Source organism: Myxine glutinosa, chromosome 8 (genome assembly GCF_964187855.1).
Source record: "Myxine glutinosa chromosome 8, kmMyxGlut1.1, whole genome shotgun sequence".
In the NCBI taxonomy this organism is placed as follows: Eukaryota; Metazoa; Chordata; class Myxini; order Myxiniformes; family Myxinidae; genus Myxine; species Myxine glutinosa.
Genome location: NC_136268.1, coordinates 135,157,176 through 135,182,343, shown reverse-complemented (window position 1 = coordinate 135,182,343; position 25,168 = coordinate 135,157,176). Strand labels below are relative to the sequence as shown.

Genomic DNA, 25,168 nt, shown 5'->3' with positions numbered 1-25,168 from the left:
CTCACATCGCTAAAATTGCCCTTGAGATCCTCACGCTGTTCGTTGCAACGTATCTCTGCGAGCATGCGTTTTCGAAACTGGTGGACATTAAAACAAAGAAAAGGAGCAGGCTTGCATGCGAAAATGATTTGAGGGTGGCCCTTGCCAAAACAAAACCACGCATTTCCCAGATCGCCTCCAGAAAAAAAAGAACAGAAAACGCATTAAGATGCAATTCTTCTTAATTTTTTTGGTCAAATTTGAGGGGTTCCGCGAGTGTTCGGTGGGTTTCGTTAGGGTTCGGCACCTTTAAAAAGATTAAGAACCACTGTCCCAAGGGTATTGTTTTAATATATAAAAAAATTCCAATTGTATTTTTTTTTTTTTTTCAACTTAAGTCTTCAACTTCAATTGTTTATAAAATGTAATATCACGTATATTCCAAATACATTTGTGCAAAATAATTGTTTGAATTATGATTGGTGTGAACCATGACAAAACAGCAACTCAGGTACAGTCATTTATCTCTATATCTACATATCTGGGCAGTGTCTGTGTTGTCACTGAACTACTCCCTCAAACTTTTGTTTCCATGGTTGTGAAGTGTTTTTAATAACGTGATGGTGGTTTTGAATCACGGGGTGGTGAGGTGGTTTTGAATCACGGGGTGGTGAGGTATTTTTAAATCACGTGGTGGTGAGGTGTTTTGAATTACGTGGTGGTGAGGGGTTTTGAATTACTTGGTGGTGAGGGGTTTTGAATTACTTGGTGGTGAGGTGTTTTGAATTACTTGGTGGTGAGATGTTTTAAATTACATGGTGGTGAGGTGTTTTGAATTACGTGGTGGTGAGGTGTTTTGAATTACTTGGTGGTGAGGTGTTTTAAATTAGGTGGGGGTGAGGTGTTTTAAATTAGGTGGGGGTGAGGTGTTTCGAATTACATGGTGTTGAGGTGTTTTGAATTACGTGGTGGTGAGGTGTTTTAAATTAGGTGGGGCGAGGTGTTTTAAAGTTTGTGGGAGTGAGGTGTTTTGAATTACGTGGTGGTGAGGTGTTTTAAATTACTTGGTGGTGAGGTGTTTTAAATTGGGTGGGGGTGAGATGTTTTAAATTATGTGGTGGTGAGGTGTTTTAAATTATGTGGTGGTGAGGTGTTTTAAATTATGTGGTGGTGAGGTGTAGTCGTCCCAAACTTCCAGTCTGCACTTACCCCTCCCATATGTATGTGCTGAGGGGTTCTTTTTTGAATTTTTTTTTTTTCAACCTAAATCTTCAACCTAAATTGCTTATAAAAATGTAATATCACAAACACTACAAATAAATTTGTGCAAAATTATTGTTTGTATGATGATTAGTGGAAATCATGACAACACAGCAACTCAGGTACAGTCATTATCCTCAGGTTAAATAAGCCCGTTCCTCAGCAACGACGCGTGGTGAGGCGAGCGCAGCGAGCCGAGCCAAGCCAGTGTATATATATATATAAATCTGTATATATACGAGATTATATATATGTATATATAATCGTATATATATATATATATATGTATGTTTGTATGCATGCATGCATGTATGTATGTACAGACTTGGCATATAATATGGAATATTTTTTTTGTGGGGGTGAACTTACTTTTAAAGATGTCTTAGAACCAAAAGTTCATTGGAATTATGTTGAAATTATTCTAAATTTTGTTAATGTGACCTTTAAAAGAAACAAAAACCAAATTTGACATTTCAAAACAAATAAATTGATCCTTGAAAGTGATGTAAACTGATATCGAACTCAATTCATGGACAGTACTGTGTTAAACTTCTGTACGTTTTCCAGAAGTATCTCTTTATTTTGCACATTAGCCCAAATTTTTTTTAACAAAAACAAAAGTTAAATTACGACTGGGATTACGGACAGTAAAATTACAGTTCAGTACTTCGTGTAACCCCCGCGAGCATTCAGGAGAGCACGTACACGTCGAGGCATGCTGTTCACGAGATTTGCCAAGGTTTGGACAGGAATCGCTTGCCATGCAGTGACAATAGCCTGCTGCAATTCACCCACAGAGGCAGGCTGCTGGTCCAAGTGGTCGATGTGACACGTTAATTCTGCCCACAAGTTCTCTCTCGGATTCATATCCGGGGACATGGCAGGCCACTCCATATGCTCTACACCACGGTCAGCAAGAAAGTGTTGGATCATGCAAGCACGATGAGGCCGTGCATTGTCATCTTGGAAGACAAAGTTTCCTCGAAAGGCTGCATGAGCAAATGGAAGCAATGTTTCTTCCAGAATGGCCCTGTACTTGAACTGGTTCAGGTTTCCATTCAGAACAACCAGGTCAGTTTTTCCCCCTGCATGAAAAGCAGCCCAAACGGTCACCCCACCACCTCCAGCTTGGACTCTTGGCACTATACAATCTTTGTTGTAGGCTTCTTGCACTTGTCTGCGCACTCGTACGCGGCCATCTTGACGATAGACCAGAAATCTAGACTCGTCACTGAAGATCACGTGATTCCAGTGTCCTGGCTGCCATTGACGGTGCTCTCTGGCCCACTGCAATCGGCGCTGGTGGTGTTGTCTGGTCAGGCGTGGCTTTCTCAGGGGACGCCTGGCACCATAGCCTGCTTGAACCAGTCGTTGGTTGACTAGCCTTCTGGATACAGGCACATTTGTCAGTTGCTTCCACTCAGCCCTAAGCCGATTAGCTGACTTGGTACGGCCATTGCGGACTAACCGGTTCAGCTGGCGATCATCCCTCCTTGTGGTTCTGCGGGGACGTCCTGGCCTCGGTATTGGAGTAGGGACACTCCTCTGAGCATTTCGTTTCAGGATCTTTGACACCTGACCTTGAGTGATGTCATACTGCCGAATAATAGCACGCTGTTTCATGCCGTAATTTCGTAAAGCCACCACTCCATGACAAACAGCATTGTCGAGTTGACGGACCATCTCCAGAGGAAGCGGCAATAACTTTTGGAGACGTGCAGCAGTTGTTTTCCACTAATACAGAATGCAACAACCCTTGTATACCCGACTGTGAAGCCAATCGTCAAATGCACCTGTCCGTACATTTTGCCACGCCACCTGTGATATAATCCTGTTGTTGACTTCTTGCTGCGACAGACAATCAGTGACATGGTTCTTTTAACAAATAAATCACCAAAGTGTAAAAGAAACTCACCAGATTGATATACTGAGTTAGAAAAGTAAACCCAAGTCAAGAAAGAAAAAAAATTCCATATTAAATGCCAAGTCTGTATATAAGGAGACCCTTACTGGCATTCCTTTTTCTCCAGAAAGACCATGTGAGCCGATTCCCCCTGGCCGGCCTGGTACACCAATGGGGCCCACTGGCCCTGGTACTCCAACCTCTCCAGGTGATCCCTGAGAGGGAAACATAAAATAATAATTAGCTGCAAATTTGAGTAAGCAACTGTGATAAACATAAACTGGGGAAACTTTGATTTTAAAATCTATTTACATCCTGATTCATCATCATCAACGGATTGGAATGACATTTGATGCCCTTGAAAGAACGTAAGTGCTGCCTAAGCAGTCTCTTAGTATGGATTATGGTGCCTGGTTTGCCATTGCCTCTCCAGCAGTCAGTTAGTGCAGTAATTTGGAATAATTTCATCAAAGTGCCGACAATAACTTGCCTACACTTTGCTAATGACACTGGGGGATGGATCTCTGACGTCCACCAACATGGATGAGTCCATCGGTTCAATACAAATTGATGCATCGCTGCCCCACATGTGAAACACGAGGATGACAGTTTATAGCTGGGTCCAGATTCAAACCCATGATAGACAGCTCAGAGGTGAGTGTGCATACCTCTGGCCCATATCCTGCCAGCCCAAAATTTTGAGTAAGTACAGGAAAAGAAAAATGATCAGACAAGACTTCAGATTGCCGAAATAACAGACCTGAAGAATCACAATCAGATCCCCAAAAGGGCCTCATAAAAGCCATAAACACTGGGAGAATTGCAGTGAATTAAAGTGATTTATGCCTTCTTGGAACTACATCGGTAAAAAAAACAGAGCACCATAATTCTTTCACTTCCATCACTTACCAAAAAACCAGGTGGACCGGGAGGTCCCACACTGCCTGTCAAACCTGGTTGGCCCTAGGGTAGCAAATAAAGCGAAAGATAGAGTGTCACACACAGGACTATCACACTATTAGCAATTACAGTATCAGATAATCATTAATCATTCATTGCGAGATTATTTGTCAACTTCAAAACGATGATTCACATTAACTTTGCCTTTGACACCAGTCAGGCAGGTGAGTGAGAAGATATAAAGTCAAGATCAATGTAATCTCCATCAAATACTGTGCTTGTGATTACCGATCTACTTACCACTGCCAACCAAGGGGGATGGAGGTTATGTTTTCACCCCTGTCTGTCTGTTTGTTTGTGAACAAGATATCTCAAAAGGTTATGGACGGATTCAGACGAAATTTGACTGAGAGGTAGCGTATGTGGCAAGGACGAAATGATTAGATTTTGGTGAAGATCTGGATTCGGATCCGGCTAGTAGAATTTTCGAAGTGACTCTTCATCATTGGGAGATTGGGCCAAAAACGATACATATCACGATATCTCAAAAAGTTATGGACGAATTTGGTGGACAGGTTGTGTGTGCAACAAGGACTAATCGATTCGATTTTGGTGAAGAACCACACATGTATACATACAAAATATATATATATATATATATATATATATATATATATATATATATATATATATATATATATATTAGGGTGGTGCTCAAAATAATTTTTTTTAAATATTTACTGGGACATGGCTTTATGTTGTTACTTTTGTTCCAAAATGAAAAGACACCAAATATGAAAGCAATCTGATTTTATTTAGGGGTGCCACATCAGCCTTCAAACTAAAGGTGTCTACAAAACTTTTCTATATATGGATCGAAAGCAAAACCAGAAGTTTGTTTTATGAAAATCCACCCTCCACTCACTTTCTTTGTATTCTAGCAAACACATGTTACAATAGCTGCACAAATAGCACTATATTGCTATGAAAACTCAAATTCAATGATAACAATCCAAATGTTCAGTTCATAAAATGAAGAGACACCATATCACATAATATTAAAAAACCCAAATATAATGAGAAATGTAACTCCTATTTCTGGGCCTGTTTCACCACTGTTGCCTTCTTGGCATCGGGGTACATCTTCCTGTGAGCAGCAACAACTTGGAGCAGAGCTTGCTTTTGCTCTTCATCCTTTGTAAGGAGCTTATTGTAGTCTTGTATCAATGCGACACCCCTTTCTGCACTGTCGTTCACCACGACTAAGCCAATGGCGGCTTTCTTTGCTTCCTGAAAGCTGGTTTCTTACTCCCATGAACCAGGATCCTTATCCATCCAATCAGTTGGGGTCCCTAGGATGCTGAAGAAATGCTTGGTGTGTTTTGTTATGAGGCCAGCGATTGACAGGGCGGTTCCTCGTTTGATAGCTGGTCTCTTTGGAGAGGGGTTTTCACCGTCATTTTTCAATGCTTCAATCATATTGATCTTGCTTTCTTTGTCAATTCTGGTGTCAAAGAATGCAAATGCCACTAGTACTGGGCTCATGTACCACGTGTGGTGGCCAAGTGCCTTCAAGGCTGCCTGAGCCATCTTCTGATTGATTTGTTCAAACTTTTCCAACTTCTTGAAGAGGTTAATGTCATTCAGGGGAGCCTCAATAGCTTGTGGAGCCCGAAACCAAGCCTGTACATACACAAGGCAGACAAAAATGTTGAAGGCTCGGAGTTCTCTCGCCTCTCGAAGTGTCAAGTGGAACTCTAACCGAAACATGAACACCTGTAGTGAATAGTGCTTTTGCCATCCATCTGGCTCTGTGCATTGCTCCTGGAGCCATGATCCGGATTCCACGAGGTGGGATTCCTCCCATGTAGATGACAGTCAGTTCTAGGAGTTCACGATAATCATCTCGTGGCTGCTGATCTTTCAAACACACAAGAACGTTTTTGCTTCCAACACAGTGTCTACAGATCCCATTGAAGCCTTCCTCTCTGAGAATTGATCATGAAGAAATTTCCTGTCCTCGGGGTTGGTGATTATGGCCTCTGAATCTGCATGCCTAAGATCAAACGTCTTCTCCAAGGAGGCCTTGAAGGATACTTCCTTTTTCTCTTGGGTCGCACCACCCCGCTTTGCACCTTTTTGGAGGCTCCTCCATTCTTCATATAGCCTCTCCAAACGATGGATGCAGTGCTGCTTCGTCGTTGTAGGTAGGTGAGCTTTTTCCCAGAACTTCACAACCTCTTCAATGGTGAGGGTTGCACTCTCCCGGGCAGTGCGATTCTCCTTCTTCAGGTGATGGAAAAACAGGACAAGAGATTGATGCACAGTCGGGAGCTTGGCACCTTTGATGGCATCTCCAGAAGTGGACCCAATGAGATACACATTATCCTGAGCCCGAGTTTTCAATGAAACTGGTACTAGCACATGCCATATCTGCAAAATAAGCAAGAATGTGGGTAAAATCCTGTTAATTCTTACTCCACAGGGTCACTCTCTACAAAAGAGCCACAGTCAATAAGTTAGGCCTACATATTACACACTAAAAAAGCGTACCCCTGACCCCGGGAACCTGTACAAAACATGCATGAAAATTGCCCAGATAGTGATCATAGGAAGTCTCAAAACTGTATGTATAATATATTGTATATATATAATGTATAATGTGTATTTATGTATATTTATTATTTAATGTATATTTACTATATATTTATTTTTAATATTATATTGAATGTATATATATAATTATGTATTTATTTTGTGTATATACAGCCCAAAAAATGGGAATTCCTATTTTTGCATGGGGGAAAATTCATCACTGATGTGGCACCCCTAAATATTATTGGATTCCATTCAAATTTGGTGTGGTTTCCTTTGACACCAAAAGGAACAAAAATAGACCATGTCCCGGAGAACATCTGCATTTTGCTTTTTTGAAGCCCACCCTAATATATATATATATATATATATATATATATATATATATATATATATATATACGTATATATATATATATATATATATATATATATATATATGTATATATATATATATATATATATATATATACATATATATATATATATATATATATATATATATATATATATATATATATAATTATATATATATATATATGTATATATATATATATATATGTATATATATATAATTATATGAAAACAAATGAATAAATAAATAAATAAATAAATAAATATATAATATATATATATATATATATATTGTTATGTCTGGGGGGTAGAGGAATATCTAGGGCCAGATAGATCTGTATAGGTAGGTATCCGACTATCGTGATAGGGATTCTACCTGTAATAAGTTCTATGTTAGCCCGGGTTGTCGGTATAAGCTGTATTGATGTCCCCGCTACGAGGGAGCAGGGCGTGCTCAATAGTACAGGGATTATGGATAAGATTCCTTTGTTCGTCGTTTCCCCCTGTAGTCAAACCTGTGTCCCTTATGGCAACGCACTCATATAAACACTTAGATAGGCCCTTTCGTGCAACATTAAATAATTCCCCATCCCTTACAATGACCTTGGAAGAAGACAGGCAGGAAGCCAGATCGGGGCACCGCCGGATGGCCGCCGCGAGCCGCACCACCAGCTGGCCTAGCAACATCACGTGAGACGAGCTGTAACCACACCACAGGGAACGTGTGATTGGATGGGCGCGGAAGGCGCGAGACGGTTGAGGAGACGGCGGGAAGCTCGGAGGCTCTGGTTGGTGGCGCGCCAAAAACTGACGTCACGTGGGCAAAGTGACAAAAGGGCTCGCTGGTGGGATTCTGGACGCTTCACTTTGGGTATTGAGTCGTGCTGGTCTTTCGCTCTTCGCTCTCCGTTCCTGGCTCTCGTTGTGCCTTGTGGTGGAGATCGGCCTCGTGTTGGAGATCGGCTTCGTGTTGGAGATCGGCTTCGTGTTGGAGATCGGCCTCGTGTTGGAGATCGGCTTCGCGGGGAGATCGCTAGCCAAGTTGCTTTTGGTGCTGGAGCGAGGCGTGCCGTGGAGCGAACGGACCTCGTGTGCGGTCGATAGGAGCCTGGAGTGGGGTGTTGGCTCGGGGCCGAGCAGAGCATGGGTGAAGCGGACGGAGGGCTTCCTCGCGCCGGAGATTGGAGCCGCTTTGGACGGTGGACAAGACTGCAGACAGATAGGCTCGCACCCACGAACCATTGCACAACGTTTTATTTTTATTAATTCATTTCCCCTGTGCTGTATCCAAAGTGTGAGTGGGGACGTCCCGATTAGGACATTTTATTTATCATCGCGTATTTTCCTGTCCCGCTATCCTTGTAAATAAATCCTTGTATTATTTTCAATTTCCTTCTAAACCCAGATTCCCGTTTGAGTTCATTCCCTCGACAGGTACGCGCTTTTGCCGCTTCTTCCTCTTCCCTTCTTTCTCCCGTGCTTTTATAGCAAAATCCGTGTTTGGTCGTCGCCTCAATTAAATCCGTTTGGTCATTCGGGAGCACTGGTATTAACCAGAGGGTATTCGCATGACAACTGGTATTCAGGAGTGGGATTTGAACCCTGTCGTAAATTTGGTGTCAAGGAGTGTGAAGAATTTGGACGCAAAATTTTTTTTTAGTCGGAGGCGATAAATTTGCATCGTCGATCGGTGCGTGGGACACGAACGGAGCGTCGTTAAATTTAGATCGATTCTGAGGTAAAAGCCGCACGGGGAAGCTACTTCTTCTTAACGGCGGAAGAGGTAAGCAATATGGAAGAAAGAATGGAAGGTGCCGAGAGCCTTCGAAGTGAGCCGATTGTAGATGGGGTAGAGAGCAGGAATGGAACTCCCCCCGCCGTAGGGACGGCCGCGACACCCGACCAGGTTTGGTTGCAACTATTGTGGAGAGAAATGATGAGATTTAATGACACATTGGATGCTCAGATAAACGGAATAGAGGAATTGCGGGAAGAAATGAGGGGAGACAGGAAAAAATATACTGAACAAAGGGAAGCCAAAACGAAAGAAATGGGAACCCCATGTGAACAAACGAATGAAATAAAGAAAGAACAAAAGAATGATTCACATGGAGCCCAGGAGAAGCCAAGGGTGGCAGAAAATGAATCTGAACGGGGGGAATTCAAATTGGGAATTGCACCAGGAATGGCAATTGAAATAAATGGGGAAGTTAGGGAAGGAAATTGGGAAGGAAATGGGGAATGTGAAAATTGTAATGGCGAATGTTTGTTACATGCTGGCCTGGAGTTGTATCGGGGCCGGCTGGATGTCACAAAACCCCAACGGGGGGGGGGGGGGGGGGGGGGTGGATTGGAGTCCTTGCCGCACAAGGGCGGTTGTGCAATACAAGAGGAGATAACAATTGGGGGGGTCCGAGTAATGGAGCCGGGCCGGGTATTTATTGGGGAAGAAGGCCTGTCGAGGCCAGAAATGATTGGTGATGGGGATGATGTACATGATGTGACTCAGCGGTTGCGGACCTGGGACAGTCCCATAGAGGACAAGTTGATCAGGCCCAAAGGAGTTTGGGGGAAGAGGTGTCGGTCCGAGGAGGTGGTTGAAGGGACCGAGGGGACCCTCACCATACAATGCAATTTGGCAACGGGGGCTCCGAAATTGAATGACCAGTTGGGGAAGTGTGTTGGCTCCGGGCTGGATTTGGACCTTGGAGAGTCGGGAGATCGAGCCTCAGGAAATTTGGTCCCCGTAGGGAATGTGGAACAGTTGCAGGGAGGGGCAGGACAACCTGTGGTAGGGGTTGTTACCTGCAGCTGCAGTTTGGGACAGGAGATACAAATTGTTAAAAGGAAATTTAAAGTTAAATGGAAATGGGAATTTGATTTGGAGCAGCCATAGAGGGAGTTGGTCCACGAGCTGTGGGATTTGGACCAGGAGAGGTCATTGGGGATGGCCTCGGAAAAGATTTGCCCCTTTAAAAATTTGGGAATGCCAGCCAGCTGGGGGGCTGTGCTGGCGAGATTTGGACGTGGGGTCCAGCCATGGGTGACGTGGTACGACCTGGGCCCCACGTCTGGTGGAGTGTGGCGTCCTTTGTCCGTCGGGGGGCCGCCCGAGCATGTGGCTCGGGCCGGCAGGGTCACCGGACCCTGGTGGGGTTTAAGACCTCCAGGGGGTCCGAGGTGGTTTGAAGAGATTGAGGGAGTTTGTTCCAGAGGTGGGAGAAAAGAGGAATGAAGGAGTGAAGGTGAGCAGATAGTCTTGATTTTGGCAGTTTAACCATAAGAGGGTTGCAGGCAGATCTTGTGTGACCTGCAGGAATATTTGGGGGACAGAACCCAGAGAGAGCTGGGGGAGCAAGGCCAGAGAGGAGTCGGTAGAAGACGGAAAGACCACCAACCTGCCTGCGCTGAGTGAGTGAAAGGCCCTCGGAGTTAGCCTCATCGCAGGAGATTCCAATGATTCTGAAAGCTTTGGAATTCTGAAAGTGAAGTCGAGCTAGGTGTGAGGCAGGAGCACCGGCCCAGAGCGGGGAACATTATTCCATTGAGCTGCGGATGAAACCCTTGTATGTGGTGAGGAGCTCAGGTGTGCCAAGGAAGGACTTCGCACGACGGAGGATGCCCAGTCGGCGACTGGCTTTGGAGGCCATGAAAAATGCTTTGGAAATGTGCTTTTCCCAAGAAAGATCATGTCAGATAGTGAGACCCAAAAGCTTGAGCGACAGAACTTCTTGGAGAAGATTGTTGAGAAAGTAGATGGGAGGGTTTTCCAGTCGGTCTTTTCGGAGAGACATAGTAAGAGTGTGAGATTTGTCAGGATTGAAAGACATGTTCCACTTGTTTGACCAGTCTGTGATTTTGTCCAGGTCTGCGGAGTGAGCAGGCTGCGGACTGCCGATCTGAGGGATGAGGAATGGAGCGGCGGAGAGTGGAGTCATCAGCAAAGAGATAGAGAGGATTGTGGTGAGCATTTTGCTCATTCATCCCTCCATTTTCCCCTCCAATCCATCAATTTTATTTTCCATCCCATCAATTTGTTCTTTCAATCCCTCCTTTAATCCTTCAATTTGCCCCTCCAATCCTTCCTTTTGTCCCTCAATTTTGTTTTCCATTCGCTCACTCCGAACATCCATTTTGTTTTCCAGCCCCTTCATTTCTCCCTTCAATTCATTCCTTTGGGTATCCATTCTACTTTTAATTTCTCCCATCTCATTACTCATTCCCTCCATCTTTCCTTCCAACCGATCACTCATTGTCCATTTTATTTTCCAATCGCTCACTGAGCTCACTCTGAGCATTCATTCCATTTTTTATTTCCCTCATTTCGTTTCTCATTTGCTCACTCTGAGCCTCCATTTTATTTTCCAATCCATTTTCATTTCCGCATAAATTGCATTGAACCCTGGGCATTTATGGGGGCCGTCCCTATGGCAGGGAAAGCTCCATTCCCCCATCTACATCTGACTCACCCCAAGGCTATCCGCACCTTCCATTCTCTTCTTTTTTTTTTTTTTTTAGTATACTGAATCGAGGCTCGTGAAAGAGCTGACATTTACTTCACAAACAAATCAACCAGACAAACAAAATATATAAAAAGAGGGAGCGGAAGACAAGAGAATGGGAAGCACACAAACACTTGAGAGCACACAACATTTAAGAGCAGGGAGATGTGTGGGAGGGAGAGGGCTTGGGGGGAGGAGGCGTGGGAAGGGGGGGGGGGGTGGGAGAAGTATAAAACACAAGGACACCAAGGACTTCCAGGACAGAAGTTGGTATTTCAAAAAGTGGAATTGGGGTGAAATTATCGGGGATAGAAAAGATCAAGGTTTTGGATGGGGGAAGATAAGAGATGGTGGTGAACAGCTGTTTTAAAGACCTGGAGGGTGGAGTGGGATTGAAGAGAGTGAGGGAGTTTGTTCCAGAGGCGGGAGAAAAGAGGAATGAAGGAGTGAAGGTGAGCAGAGAGTCTTGATTTTGGCAGTTTAACCATAAGAGGGTTGCAGGCAGATCTTGTGCGACCTGTAGGAATATTTGCGGGACAGAGCCCAGAGAGAGCTGGGGGGGCAAGGCCAGAGAGGAGTCGGTAGAAGATGGAAAGACCACCAACCTGCCTGCGGTGAGTGAGTGAGAGGCCCTTGGAGTTAGCTTCATCGCGGGAGATTCCAATGATTCTGAATGCTTTGCTTTCAACAGCGTGAAGACGAGCTAGGTGTGAGGCAGGCACCAGCCCAGAGGGGAGAGCAGTATTCCATTGAGCTGCGGATGAAAGCCTTGTACGTGGTGAGGAGCTCAGGTGTGCCAAGGAAAGACTTCGCACGACGGAGGATGCCCAGTCAGCGACTGGCTTTGGAGGCCAGATTTGAAATGTGGTTTTCCCAGGAAAGATCATGGCAGATAGTGAGACCCAAAAGTTTGAGTGACAGAACTTCTTGGAGAGGATTATTCAGAAAGTAGATGGGAGGGTTGTCCAGTCGGTCTTTTCGGAGAGACATCGTAAGAGTGTGAGATTTGTCAGGATTGAAAGACATGTTCCACTTGTTTGCCCAGTCTGTGATTTTGTCCAGGTCTGCAGAGAGTGAGGAGGCTGCAGACTGCCGATCTGAGGGATGAAGAATGGAGCGACAGAGAGTAGAGTCATCAGCAAACGGATAGAGAGGATTTTCAAGAGAGTCGGAGAGATCATTGATGAAGACCAGAAAAAGCACAGGGCCCAGAACACTGCCTTGGGGAACTCCAGCCTGAACAGGAAGAGGAGATGAGAGAAACCCATTCAGGGCCACACGTTGACTACGACTAGAGAGGAAGTCCGCCAGCCATGCGTGGAGATTTCCATGGATACCAACAGAGGAGAGTTTGGTGAGCAGAGCGGGGTGCCAGACCGTATCGAAGGCACGTGATATGTCAAGGGAGACAGCTCTTCCTCCATATCGCTCAGCTCCTCCTCGTCCTCGTCCTCCTCCATCGAGAGGTCGCTTCCCCACGCAGATTTTACCTCAGAATCGAATTAAATTTAATGGTGCACCATTCGCGTCTCGCACACCAATCGACTATTCAAATTTATCGCCTCTGACTAAAAACAAATCTTCAAAATTTTGCACACTCTTGACACCAAATTGTAATAGGGTTCAATCCCACTCCTGACACCAGTTGTTGCGCGAATCCCTCGGTTAATACCGTAGGATTGCGGATGGCTCAAACGGACTTAAATGGAGGCGACGATCAATTCCGGATTCGGCTATAAAAGCGCGGGAGGGAAGAATGAAGAGGAAGAAGCGGCAAGCGCGTACCTGTAGCCAAGACAGCAGCTCCGATCCTGGAGGAAAGTAACTCAAAACGAACACAAGATTTTGAAGGGAAAATAAAAGAATAGAAGGGTTTATTTACAATAAATAGCAGGACAGGAAAATAACGCGCCGGTAAATAAATGTCCTAATCGGGACATCCCCACACAGACTTCAAATACAGGACAAAGGAAATGAATTAATAAAATAAAACGTTTGTTATGTATTTGTGTGAAATGTGGTGCATCTGAACAACAGAATGACTCCTTTTCTCCATTCAAACTGGTTGAATGAGTGATTTTTTATATTGCAGGCACCTGCAACTCACCACAGGTGAGTTAAATTCCAAAGTAAAGGAGAATCACCTGCTTGAAATCTAATTATTTCTAACAACTTCTAAAAGGTGCCAATAATATTGTCCGGGCCATTTTAGGATTTCTTGGTGGAATAAGCTAAGATTTTGTAATTTTTTCAGCTTTTTTGTTTTGTTCCACTGCAAACCAAATAAATACAAATGTGGATACCAAAATATTTTTTAATTTCAAAAATTTTCTGGAAGCAATGGTGAATTATTCAAAAAAAAGTGCAAGGGTACAGTGGACACAGGATCAGAATCATTGGAAATTTCAGAATCATTGGAATCTCCTGCGATGAAGCTAACTCCGAGGGCCTTTCACTCACTCACCGCAGGCAGGTTTGGTGGTCTTTCTGTCTTCTACCGACTCCTCTCTGGCCTTGCTCCCCCAGCTCTCTCTGTGCTGTGTCCCCCTAATATTCCTTCAGGTCGCACAAGATCTGCCTGCAACCCTCTTATGGTTAAACTGCCAAAATTTAGGTTCTCTGCTCACCTTCACTCTTTCATTCCCCTTTTCTCCCACCTCTGGAACAAACTCCCCCACTCTCTTCAATCGCACTCCTCCCTCCAGGTCTTTAAAACAGCTGTTCACCACCATCTCTTATCTTCCCCCATCCAAAACCCTGATCTGTTCTACCCCTGCTAATTCACCCCAGATACACTTTTTTGGAAATTCCAACTTCTTTCCTGGAAGTCCTTGCAGTTTTGATATGTTTTATACATCTCCCACCTTCCCACAAGCCCTCCCCCTCCCACATTTCTCCCGATGTCCCTGCTCTCAAATGTTGTGTTTGTGTCCTTCCCCCCTCTCCCCATCTTGTCTGCCGCTCCCCTTATTTTTGTGTTTTATGTGTCGGTTTGACTTTTTGTGTCATTAATGTTAGCTCTTTCACGAGCCTCGATCTTGTATACAACAACAACAAAAAAAATATAAAAAATAACTGTCTGCAGTGGTGCGCCCGTCGTCCAACACGGCCCCCTCAGTCTGCCTCACTTGCGCGCTCCGCCAGGCCCCGAGCGACCCGCTCAGCGGCACGCCCCGCTCCAAACTCCTCGTCGAGCACGAAGGGGTACAGCACAGAGCTAGCGATCTCCAACACGAAGGGTCCAACGCCAAGACTGCAAGAGCCAAGCACGAAAGGAAAGGCAAAATGCCCGTGAACGAGCCGTTTTGTCACCCGCGGTGTGATGTCAGTTCTGGCGCGCCACCAACCAGAGCCTCGATTCTTCATGGTGTTTCCCACCTTCCGACGTCACCCCGGCTCTTCCCCCAACTAGCGACCCCCTTCTAAGTCATGTGTTCGCGCCTTCCGCACTGATTGGCCGAAGGTTCGCGCCTTCCTCACCAACCATTGCGCCTTCCGCCTCAATCAATCACACGTTCCTTGGGCGTGACTATAGCTTGCCTTGCACGATGGTTGACGCCCACGCCGGCGTTGTACGCGGCCGCTTCTTGCTTGTCTTTCCGGTGCGTCTTTTGGTAAGGGAGGGGATTTAATTGATATGTGCACTAAGGGACCTATCTAAGTGTCTAAATGAGTGCGTTGCCATAATGGACACTGGATTGGCGACAGAGGGAACGACAAACAAAAGAATTTTATCCATAATCCCTGTACTATTTAGCACGCCCCGCCCCCTCGTGGCGGGGACACAGATACACCTTACACCGACATTCAGGCTACACACAGAACTTATTACATATAGATTCCCTATCACGACAGTCAAGTTACTTACCTATTCAGATCTATCTGGCTCTAGATATTCCTTTACCCCCCGACATAACAATATAATTGCTGCAGAAATGTTATGAACCACACATGTATATCTGCAGGTTCATAGAAGAGCTTTACAGAGTTGAGAGACACTTTGCATTTGAATTCCACAAATCAACAAACAAAAATAAATTATTCATCGTTGTTACTCACAGGTAAACCAGGCATGCCTCTGTCTCCAGGGAAACCACGCAAGCCTGAAGGACCATCTTTTCCATGGGTTCCCGGTGAGCCTGGGTCACCCTGTAATCCCAGCATCCACAATTGATCAAAAACCATTGCTCGCTATCTTTCTGTCTATATATCATTGTGTGCTCGTGCTAGAAGAAAGGATATCGTAAAGCATCAGTACAACAAGGGAACAGAAGAAAATGAGAATGACAAAGATTGCTCAGATTGCTCATTTCATCATCTTGGTTTTACAATGCATCCGCTCAATGGTTAATTTGCCTTGCTGATCAAGTAGATCTATATTTTGTAATTTTACTCATTCATATATACACCAGCTTTATACAAACATGGCAACAAGCAGTCTGTTTAATTAACATGTTATTAGGGGGAGGAGGGAGTACTGGAAGTTCGGCCAAAAAACAAACAAACAAACAAAAAAGCCAATTTGACTTTCAGCTCATTCAAAGTCATTTGGAACTTCACCTTGAAAATTCCATATTCTGAGATCCAGCTATTTGGAGAACTACAACTCGGTGTTCACTCCATCACTCACTTTGCCTCCTTCTTTGCCCGAGTCTCCCGGTAGACCTGGTTCTCCCGGAGATCCTGGGGTTCCAGGATGTCCTCTCTCTCCAACAGGTCCTGTCTCACCGGTTGGACCCTGAAATAATCAGGATGATAAAACATGCTAATATTTATTTGTACAGAAAATTTATCCCACAAAATCAACCAATCCATCAGTGTACAACATCACTATAGTTATTTTCATTCCTTACACAGTACATGTAAATTGTAAAAACAATTGCATTTATAACAAATAATATTGGTGATGTGTTTTGTTTAAAATAAAGGAATGCACAAGCAGTTTACAAAACACATGTAGAAGTAATAATAATAATAATAATAATGCATTTATTTTATATAGCGCTTTTCAGGAAGCCCAAAGACGCTTTGACAGAGTGCAAAACATAACGCATAGCAAAACATAAAGACAATTGCAAAAAAAGAAGAATCAATAGGGAAATATTCAAAGCACAAAGGAGGGAGAAGGAGAGGAGATAGTCAGGGGTTAGATGCTGTGGGTTAAATGTTGAATGCAGTGTTGAACAGGTGGGTCTTGAGTGATGTTTTGAATGTGGTGAGTGAGGAGGAGTCTCTGATGGTGTGAGGTAGCGAGTTCCAGAGGGTGGGAGCAGCGATGGAGAAGGCCCTGTCCCCCCAGGATCTAAATTTGGTCCGGATGGGGGGGGTCAGGAGGTTGGTACCAGCAGAGCGGAGGTTGCGGGTGGGAGTGTGTCTGGAGAGGAGGTCAGCCAGGTAGGATGGGGCCAGGTTATGGAGGGCTTTGTAGGTCAAGAGGAGGATTTTGTACTGGATTCTCTGGGAGATGGGGAGCCAGTGAAGCTTGTAAAGGACGGGGGTGATGTGGTCACGGGTCCGGGAATGGGTGAGTAGACGGGCAGCGGAGTTCTGAATGTATTGGAGTTTATTGGTGATTGTTGAGGGTGAACCATAAAGGAGGCTATTGCAGTAGTCCAGACGGGAAGTGATGAAGGCGTGGATGAGGGTTTCTGCAGCCACAGAGGAGAGGGATGGACGGAGACGGGCGATGTTTTTCAGGTGGAAGAAGGCTGTCTTTGTGATCTGTTTAGTGTATTTGTCGAAGGAGAGGGTTTGGTCAAAGATGATGCCAAGATTCCGGATGTGAGGGGAGGTGGACACTGGGAAACCGTCGATGTTGAGGGCAAAGTTATGGGTGGACTTGGTGAGCGTTTTTGGGCCAATGATGATTATTTCAGATTTATCACAGTTAAGTTTGAGGAAGTTGATTTGAAGCCAGGATTTTATTTCAGTGATGCAGTTTGTCAGGATAGAGTGGGTGGCGGTGGAGATGGACTTGGTGGAGATGAAAAGCTGGATGTCATCGGCGAAGCAGTGGAATTGGAGACCATGACGGCGGATTAAGTGACCGAGGGGGGACAGGTAAAGGATAAAGAGGAGGGGGCCAAGAACTGAACCTTGGGGGACACCTTGGGGGAGGGGAGCAGTGGGGGATTTGCAGTTATTGATGGAGATGAACTGACGTCTGTCGGAGAGGTATGATTTAATCCAAGAGAGGGCAGTGCCGGTAATGTTAAAGGTGGTTTCAAGTCGGGTGAGGAGGATGGTGTGATCGATGGTGTCAAAGGCAGCGCTGAGGTCGAGGAGGATGAGAATGTTGAGGTTGCCAGCATCAGAGGAGAGGAGAAGGTCGTTGGTGATTTTGAGGAGAGCAGTTTCAGTACTGTGGTTGGACCGGAATCCGGATTGGAATGTTTCATACAGGTTATTGGCAGAGAGGTGATGCTTGAGTTGAGTGGCTACAGCGCGTTCCAAAACCTTTGACAGAAAGGGTAGGTTGGAGATGGGTCTGAAGTTATTTAGGGTGTCAGGGTTTAGTCCAGGTTTTTTCAGAATGGGGGTAACAGCAGCAATTTTGAGGGATGGTGGGACGATGCCTGTAGACAGGGAGGAGTTTATTGTTGCAATGATAAGTGGAGAAAGAGCAGGAAGGGAGGCCTTGACAAAGCTGGAGGGGATGGGGTCAAGAGTGCAGGTGGCAGTTTTCATTCCGATGAGGAGTTCAGAGAGGTCAGTAGGGGAGACTGGGGAGAATTGAGACAGGGGATGGCAGGATAAGGGGGGGCAGGTGGTTTGAGGGGGAGCGGGTGCGGCGGTGGTCAAGCTGTTGTAGATGTTTTCAATTTTGCGTTGGAAGAATGAAAGGAAGGAGATGCAGTTGTCTATTGTGAATGACTGGGTGGTGGTGTTCAGGGGGCTGAGGAGTTTGTTTATTGTAGAGAAGAGTGCTTTTGGGTTTCCGGAGCCAGAGTGGATAATTTGAGAGTAGTAGGCGGAGCGGGCGCGGGAGAGGGCATCTTTATAGTGTTGTATGTGGTCCTTGTAGGCCTGGGAGTGAACTGTGAGACCTGTTTTATTGCGGAGTCTTTCAAGTTGGCGAGCACGAGTTTTCATTAGGCGGAGCTCAGGGGTAAACCAGGGAGCAGAATGGGTGAAAGAAACTGTTTTGGTTTTTATAGGCGCAATTTGGTCAAGGCAGGAAGAGAGAGTGTGGTTGTAGTAGTCAGTGAGGTCAGAAGGGGTGTGGAGGTCAACGAAGGGAGAAGTGGACATTTTTTCAGAGAGGGTCGATGAGAATGAGGCAGGTGAAAAAGCGTTTAGCTTACGGAAGTTGATAGTGCGATAATGCCTTGGTGCTGGGGTGGGGATGTTGATGGTCAGAGTGATGGCTAGGTGGTCAGAGAGAGTGAGGTCGGAGCCAGAGAGATGGTGCAAAATTAGTCCAGTAGAGCAGACAAGGTCCAAAATGTGACCACGGTTATGGGTAGGAAAGTTGACATGTTGAGTGAGGTTAAAGCAGGTGAGTAAATCAGTGAAGTCAGTGGTTAGCGTGGAGTCAGTGGAGTCCATGTGGATATTGAAATCACCAAGGAGGAGGATTGAGGGGGAGAGGGAACATAGCTGGGTCAGAAAGTAGGAGAAGTCAGACAGGAAGTGAAGGAAGGACAGCTGTCAAGGTCCTGATATGTAGCAATAAACAAAAACAATAAAAATGGATGACATAACGCACCTCCTGGCATTGGAACAAATAGACAATGTTTGGGAATCAGAGAGGAGTACAGGCAAGAGTACATTGATATTGTTACGGATCCGGGGGACGGCACTCCCATTAGCAAGGGGGGGTTAATCCCCTTGTCTTGTTAAGCTGGCCGTCCGACCGGTCCTGGGGGTATGACGTCACACCCGGTCAGCGCTGAATAGGGTAGTAGGCCGATTCTTCCTATGACCTAAGTACCAACGCCTTCCGGTACGCGAGGAAATACTCCAGCCTGGGCCGCAGCGTAATAGATGGATTGCGCCGAGCGAAGCGAGCTGCGACGCGGGCCGTTAACAAAAGAATAAACCCGATTGTAAGCGGTTCGGCCGAAATCGCGCCACAGGTACTCAATGGGAAAATCACTAAAGCGATCGGACGAGAAAGAAACCAAAGAATAAGCGGGAACAGGGATTTATTAATTATTTACAGAAAAACCAAAACCAAAGAAGAAGGGAACGAAAGTGATTTACAGAGGAAGAAGAAGAAGAAGAAGAGGACACAGCGCAAATCCTTAAACAGTCTTACTTAAACCCACAGGACAATACAGACAGACTCAAACAAATAGGGGATTGCAGGCAGGAATGGCTGGAGGGATGAGAAGGGCAGACGGTCCACGGAATGGGTGGCTGGGAGGTCCGGGGATTGCGGCACGACGTCGAGGTCCCGCTTGAGCGTCCACGCTCCGGTTCAGTGGCGAAAACCCGGTCGTCAGTGCTGGTTGGTATCGCCCATGAGCGTGCCGACTCTCACTCGCCGCAGGATGTTCGCGCCAAGAAAAGAATGGTCGATCCTCTCTCCCTCCTCTCTCAACTTCTCGGGTCGTGCTCCCTCACTTATCTGCCACGAAAAGGCTTGCGCTCGCGCTTATAATGCGCGTGGTGCGATCAAGCCGCCAACTCCAATGACACGCCTACCGGTTGGCTCACCTCGGCGCTGGTTGGTCGGCAAGGGCTCTCTGGCTCCACCTTTGATGATGAGGTGGTGCCACGCCCGTGCTCTGGCGGCTCCTTCCCCCTTCTCTCCGTTCTTTGCCTCGTGCGTAATGGAGTTTGGGGCAAAGAAAACAGCCCAATGCAATGGCGACGAACGCCAACTTACTGGCACTTTGAAGAGTTTTTTTTTTTTTTTTTTTTTTTTTTTTGTATACAAGATCGAGGCTCGTGAAAGAGCGAACATTAATCACACAAAAAGACAAACCGATACATAAAACATATAACATCGGGAGCGGTAGACAAGATGGGGAGAGAGGGGGAAGGACACAAACACAACATTTGAGAGCAGGGACCGAGAGACATGGAGACATCGAGAGATCTGAGAGAGGGCGAGGGCTTTGGGGGGGGGGGCAGGGGAAGGGGGCGGTGGGAGAGGTATAAAACATATGGACACTGCCAGGACTTCCAGGAAAGAAGTTGGAATTTCAAACAAGGTGGATCTGGGGTGCATTAGCGGGGGTAGAAAAGATCAAGGTTTTGGATGGAGGAAGATAAGAGATGGTGGTGAACAGCTGTTTTAAAGACCTGGAGGGAGGAGTGGGATTGAAGGGAGTGAGGGAGTTTGTTCCAGAGGCGGGAGAAAAGAGGAATGAAAGAGTGAAGGTGAGCAGAGAGCCGAGATTTCGGCAGTTTAACCATCAGAGGGTTGCTGGCAGATCTTGTGCGACCTGTAGGAATATTTGGGGGACAGAGCACAGAGAGAGCTGGGGGTGCAAGGCCGGAGAGGAGTCGGTAGAAGACAGAAAGACCACCTACCTGCCTGCGGTGAGTGAGTGAAAGGCCCTCAGAGATAGCTTCATCGCGGGAGATTCCAATAATTCTGAAAGCTTTGGTTTCAACAGCGTGAAGCCGAGCTAGGTGTGAGGCAGGAGCACCGGCCCATAGGGGAGAACAGTATTCCATTAAGCTGCGGATGAAAGCCTTGTATGTGGTGAGGAGCTCAGGTGTGCCGAGGAAGGACTTCGCACGACGGAGGATGCCCAGTCGGCGACTGGCTTTGGAGGCCAGCTTGGAAATGTGGTTTTCCCAAGAAAGATCATGGCAGATAGTGAGACCCAAAAGCTTGAGCGACAGAACTTCTTGGAGAGGATTGTTGAGAAAGTAGATGGGAGGGTTGTCCAGTCGATCTTTTCGGAGAGACATAGTAAGAGTGTGAGATTTGTCAGGATTGAAAGACATGTTCCACTTGTTTGACCAGTCTGTGATTTTGTCCAAGTCTTCAGAGAGCGAGGAGGCTGCAGACTGCCGATCTGAGGGAAGAGGGATGGAGCGGCAGAGAGTGGAGTCATCAGCAAAGAGATAGAGAGGATTTTCAAGAGAGTCAGAGAGATCATTGATGAAGACCAGAAAAAGCACGGGGCCCAGAACACTGCCTTGGGGAACTCCAGCCTGAACAGGAAGAGGAGATGAGAGAAACCCATTCAGGGCCACACGTTGACGACGACTAGAGAGGAAGTCCGCCAGCCATGCGTGGAGATTTCCATGGATACCAAAGGAGGAGAGTTTGGTGAGCAGAGCGGGGTGCCAGACCGTGTCGAAGGCACGTGATATGTCGAGGGAGACAGCTCTAATTTCCTGTTTGGCATTGAGGACCTCCATCCATTGTTGAGACAGCAGAAGCAGCATATCCAGAGTAGAGTGACCTGGTCTGAAACCAAATTGATGATTAGAGATCAAGCCATTGGAGAAGAGGAAAGATTTCATATCCGAAGCAATGATGGATTCCATGACTTTGCTGATAATTGGGAGAAGGCTGATTGGTCTGTAGTTGCTAGGATCTGTTTTTGCACCTTTTTTGTGCATAGCGGTGATGTTGGCTGATTTCCAAGCAGATGGCAGTTGACCTTGAGCAAAAGAGAGGGTGAAGAGAACAGAGAGAGGGTGAGATAGAGCGGCAGAGCAGGATTTTAGGACCCGTGGGCTGATGCCGTCGGGTCCAGTTGCAGAATCAGAGTCGAGGGTTGACAGAAAGGGACCTATCTTAGATGATTGACAGTTGACAGAGAGATGATTGGGGAACTGAAAGGGACCTATCTTATTTGATTGATGCAACGTAGAGTCAACTATTGGAAACACAGCCTTACCTGGAACACATAATAATGACATAACTATAGAGATATCCTAAAGTGTCCTACGTGTTGTACATGGACTAACTAAGGTGCAATCTTTAATTAACAGCCAATTAAGGGGACATGTACACAGGGGTCATTTATAAGGGAATTTACTACTAAATTTACATGTGAAGGTTCTAAAAACCGTAACACAGCACCCTCATTCCTCATGGGACGTCCCAGCCCGAAAACTTTACTTAATGTGACACTCAGGTGTGGTAACCCTCTACTATTAACTTCTCCCCTGAGTGCGACATTTTAAAAAGAGTTAAATATGTCCCGCCTGCTACGTTGCACCCTACCTAACAGATTCACACCCACAATTAACCGAATTGCGGAATTATTCTCAAACTAAACATTGACAGTGGGGAGCATTATTTACAAGACACTATTTTGACTATTTACAAAACTGCAACCCAGGACCTGTCATTTCTTTGGGAATCAAAGAGAACCATGCGGGAGGGAGGAAAAAGCATGCACTGCACCAATACACCACCTCTACATGCCCGGGGATGCAGAATTGATATTGCAATGCATCCCGAGCATGCAAGCACCAAAGCACCAATAACCACCATCAAGCACCATCCAGTGCTACATTGCACACACACAATAAAAACAAACTGATGGTCTTCTTCTTCTTGCTGCTACCTCTGCTGGCCGTCGTTCTTGATGTTGTCCTTTCTTCTGGCTTGCTGCCTATTTGCAATATAATCAAAAGGCACAAAACGCGTCCAATTTCTTTTTATTTATGGCCAACAGGGGCCAACTAAGGGTGGTCCACCTGTATGGCAAAGGGGGCCACCTCAACGTGGTCCGCAAACAAACTTTCCTGGGCCATCGTGGCCGGTCAAAGCAGAGGGGCCAGGCCCCAACATGTGGGGTCCATCAGTGGTGCTCGGCCACAGAACCGTGGTCCATATGGGTGTGGTGCTTAGCCACAAACGTGTGGTCCATAAGGTGGTGCATCGATCCAGGCAGCTGGCAGCGGCGGCTCGGGCACACAGATGCGGCTCCCGCACGCTCGCCCTCAGTGCCCAGAGATCACGGTCCATGGGTGAGGAGGAAGACAAAGCAGAGTCAGCGATGGGTAAGGGCGCAAGGGTACACATCAACACAAGGCAATGCAGAGGTGAGGTGCGCCTGGAGAGCGAGCGGAGAAAGCTCGTCCCTAACGTACGTCACCCGCCCCTGTCACCTACTCAACTCGCCCCTTACCCCGTATTTACACAACAATTTACAAATTCCGTCTCTACGTCTCGTCCTCCCCATATCCCCCCTGATTCCAAATTCGTCCACAATCCCTCTAATCCAAATTTGCCATCACACAACTCATCATCAATCCCTCTTAAGGAGGAAGAGATGGAACAACCAGCACAATGTCTCACCCACGTCATGATGCATCTCACATTCCCAAGAACATTTGCACAAAAAGATAATCAAACCATGTCATGGCGTGGAGCATTGTCGTCACCTCAGGTGAGTGTATGTAGATGGTGTGAGGAGATTTCAATCCTAATTATTCTCGAAATGACTTTTACTTGATTTCAATCCTAACACTTTTACTCTACCCGGGGTCTTTCCCTGGAAAACCATTGGCCGTCTTACACGATGTGGTTCTAAAAACCGAACTCCCATTGACCAAGCTGTGGTGCTCACCAATTTGGGGTCTCACTCCCCCGATTCAACTCCCTGTGCCTTCGCACAATTTCGGGGCTGAGTTGTGTGACTCCCCTAGCAGGTCTACTCACCTGCACACCTCCGCCACTGCAGTTGCCTCCGAGCTTACCTGCTCCTTACCCTAACCTATCTACTTGGGGAAGGCCCTCTGGCGCTCTCCCCACTCGGTGCCCTCTCTGGCACTGGGCTACCCGGGTCCATCCTCCGGATCCTCGGGCCCCACTGAACAACTCTACCGGCTCCCAGAGCCCACCTGCGGCCTCACCTGGCCGACATCCTAACAGTGGCGGAGTGCCCATTTAACCATACACACTAACAGGCCACATGCCCAGCCATTTCCACGCCACTAATGCACCCATCCAAACACCATTCTACCACACGCACCACAGATGCCAATATCCACCACAATTTACCTATACCCTCTACCTACTCTTAAACTACCCTCCCCGGGTATTCGTGATAGGGGTCCATCTTCCCCATCCACTCCCTTCGCACCGACCACTCCACTCCACGTTTTCCACACTACTCACTCCACACCATCCATTCCATACTAGCTATTCCATTCAACCATTCTCCATATACCTGTTCACTTGCACACCTGTTCACTTGCACACCTGTTCACTTGCACAACTGTTCCATCACACCTGGTGCTCCCTGCACCCTCCCTCCTCCAGGACCATTCGCTCAATACAATGCACAATCACCTCACACTTTTCACCATACGCTGCGCCATCACCTCCTTCACACACACATCTCTCACGAGCAATTCCTCATTTGCTCAACACAAAGATTCTCACACACACGGCATCATCTGATCTACCTGGTGCCCTTCTAAAACTCGCGCTTCCCAGTCGCCCCTTATATTATTGCGCTCCCTCGTCGTTATAATCCATCTAAACTCTCTACGTCCCCTCTACAGGTATAATGTCACTACTTAACCCTACAGTTACCTATTGTCATTTCTCTAGGTCCCTAATCCATTTATCCTAACCCGCCCTCGGCGAGCTTACACTGCCAAACCCCATAAACTATAGCTCATGTGCCCGGATGGATGGGAGGGATGGTGGATTTGCCATCCCTCCACCTCGGGCATCTCCCACTATCAATTTTCTGCCCATCCAATTTTCTGCCAATCAAATTTGCCAATCATTACTGCCAATC

General features: G+C 46.3%; 1 protein-coding gene across 1 annotated transcript in view; it reads right to left on the bottom strand.

The window, feature by feature from the left end:
• The window catches only part of LOC137433197 (uncharacterized), a 726,873-nt gene that overhangs the window by 181,696 nt on the left and 520,009 nt on the right, over positions 1-25,168 (bottom strand). The window contains exons 34-37 of the mRNA XM_078784000.1: positions 16,123-16,230; positions 15,552-15,641; positions 4,052-4,105; positions 3,250-3,357 (exon numbers count right to left, since the gene is read on the bottom strand). Coding sequence (XP_078640126.1) covers positions 3,250-3,357; positions 4,052-4,105; positions 15,552-15,641; positions 16,123-16,230 — 360 coding nt within the window. The remainder of the gene's footprint in view (positions 1-3,249; positions 3,358-4,051; positions 4,106-15,551; positions 15,642-16,122; positions 16,231-25,168) is intronic.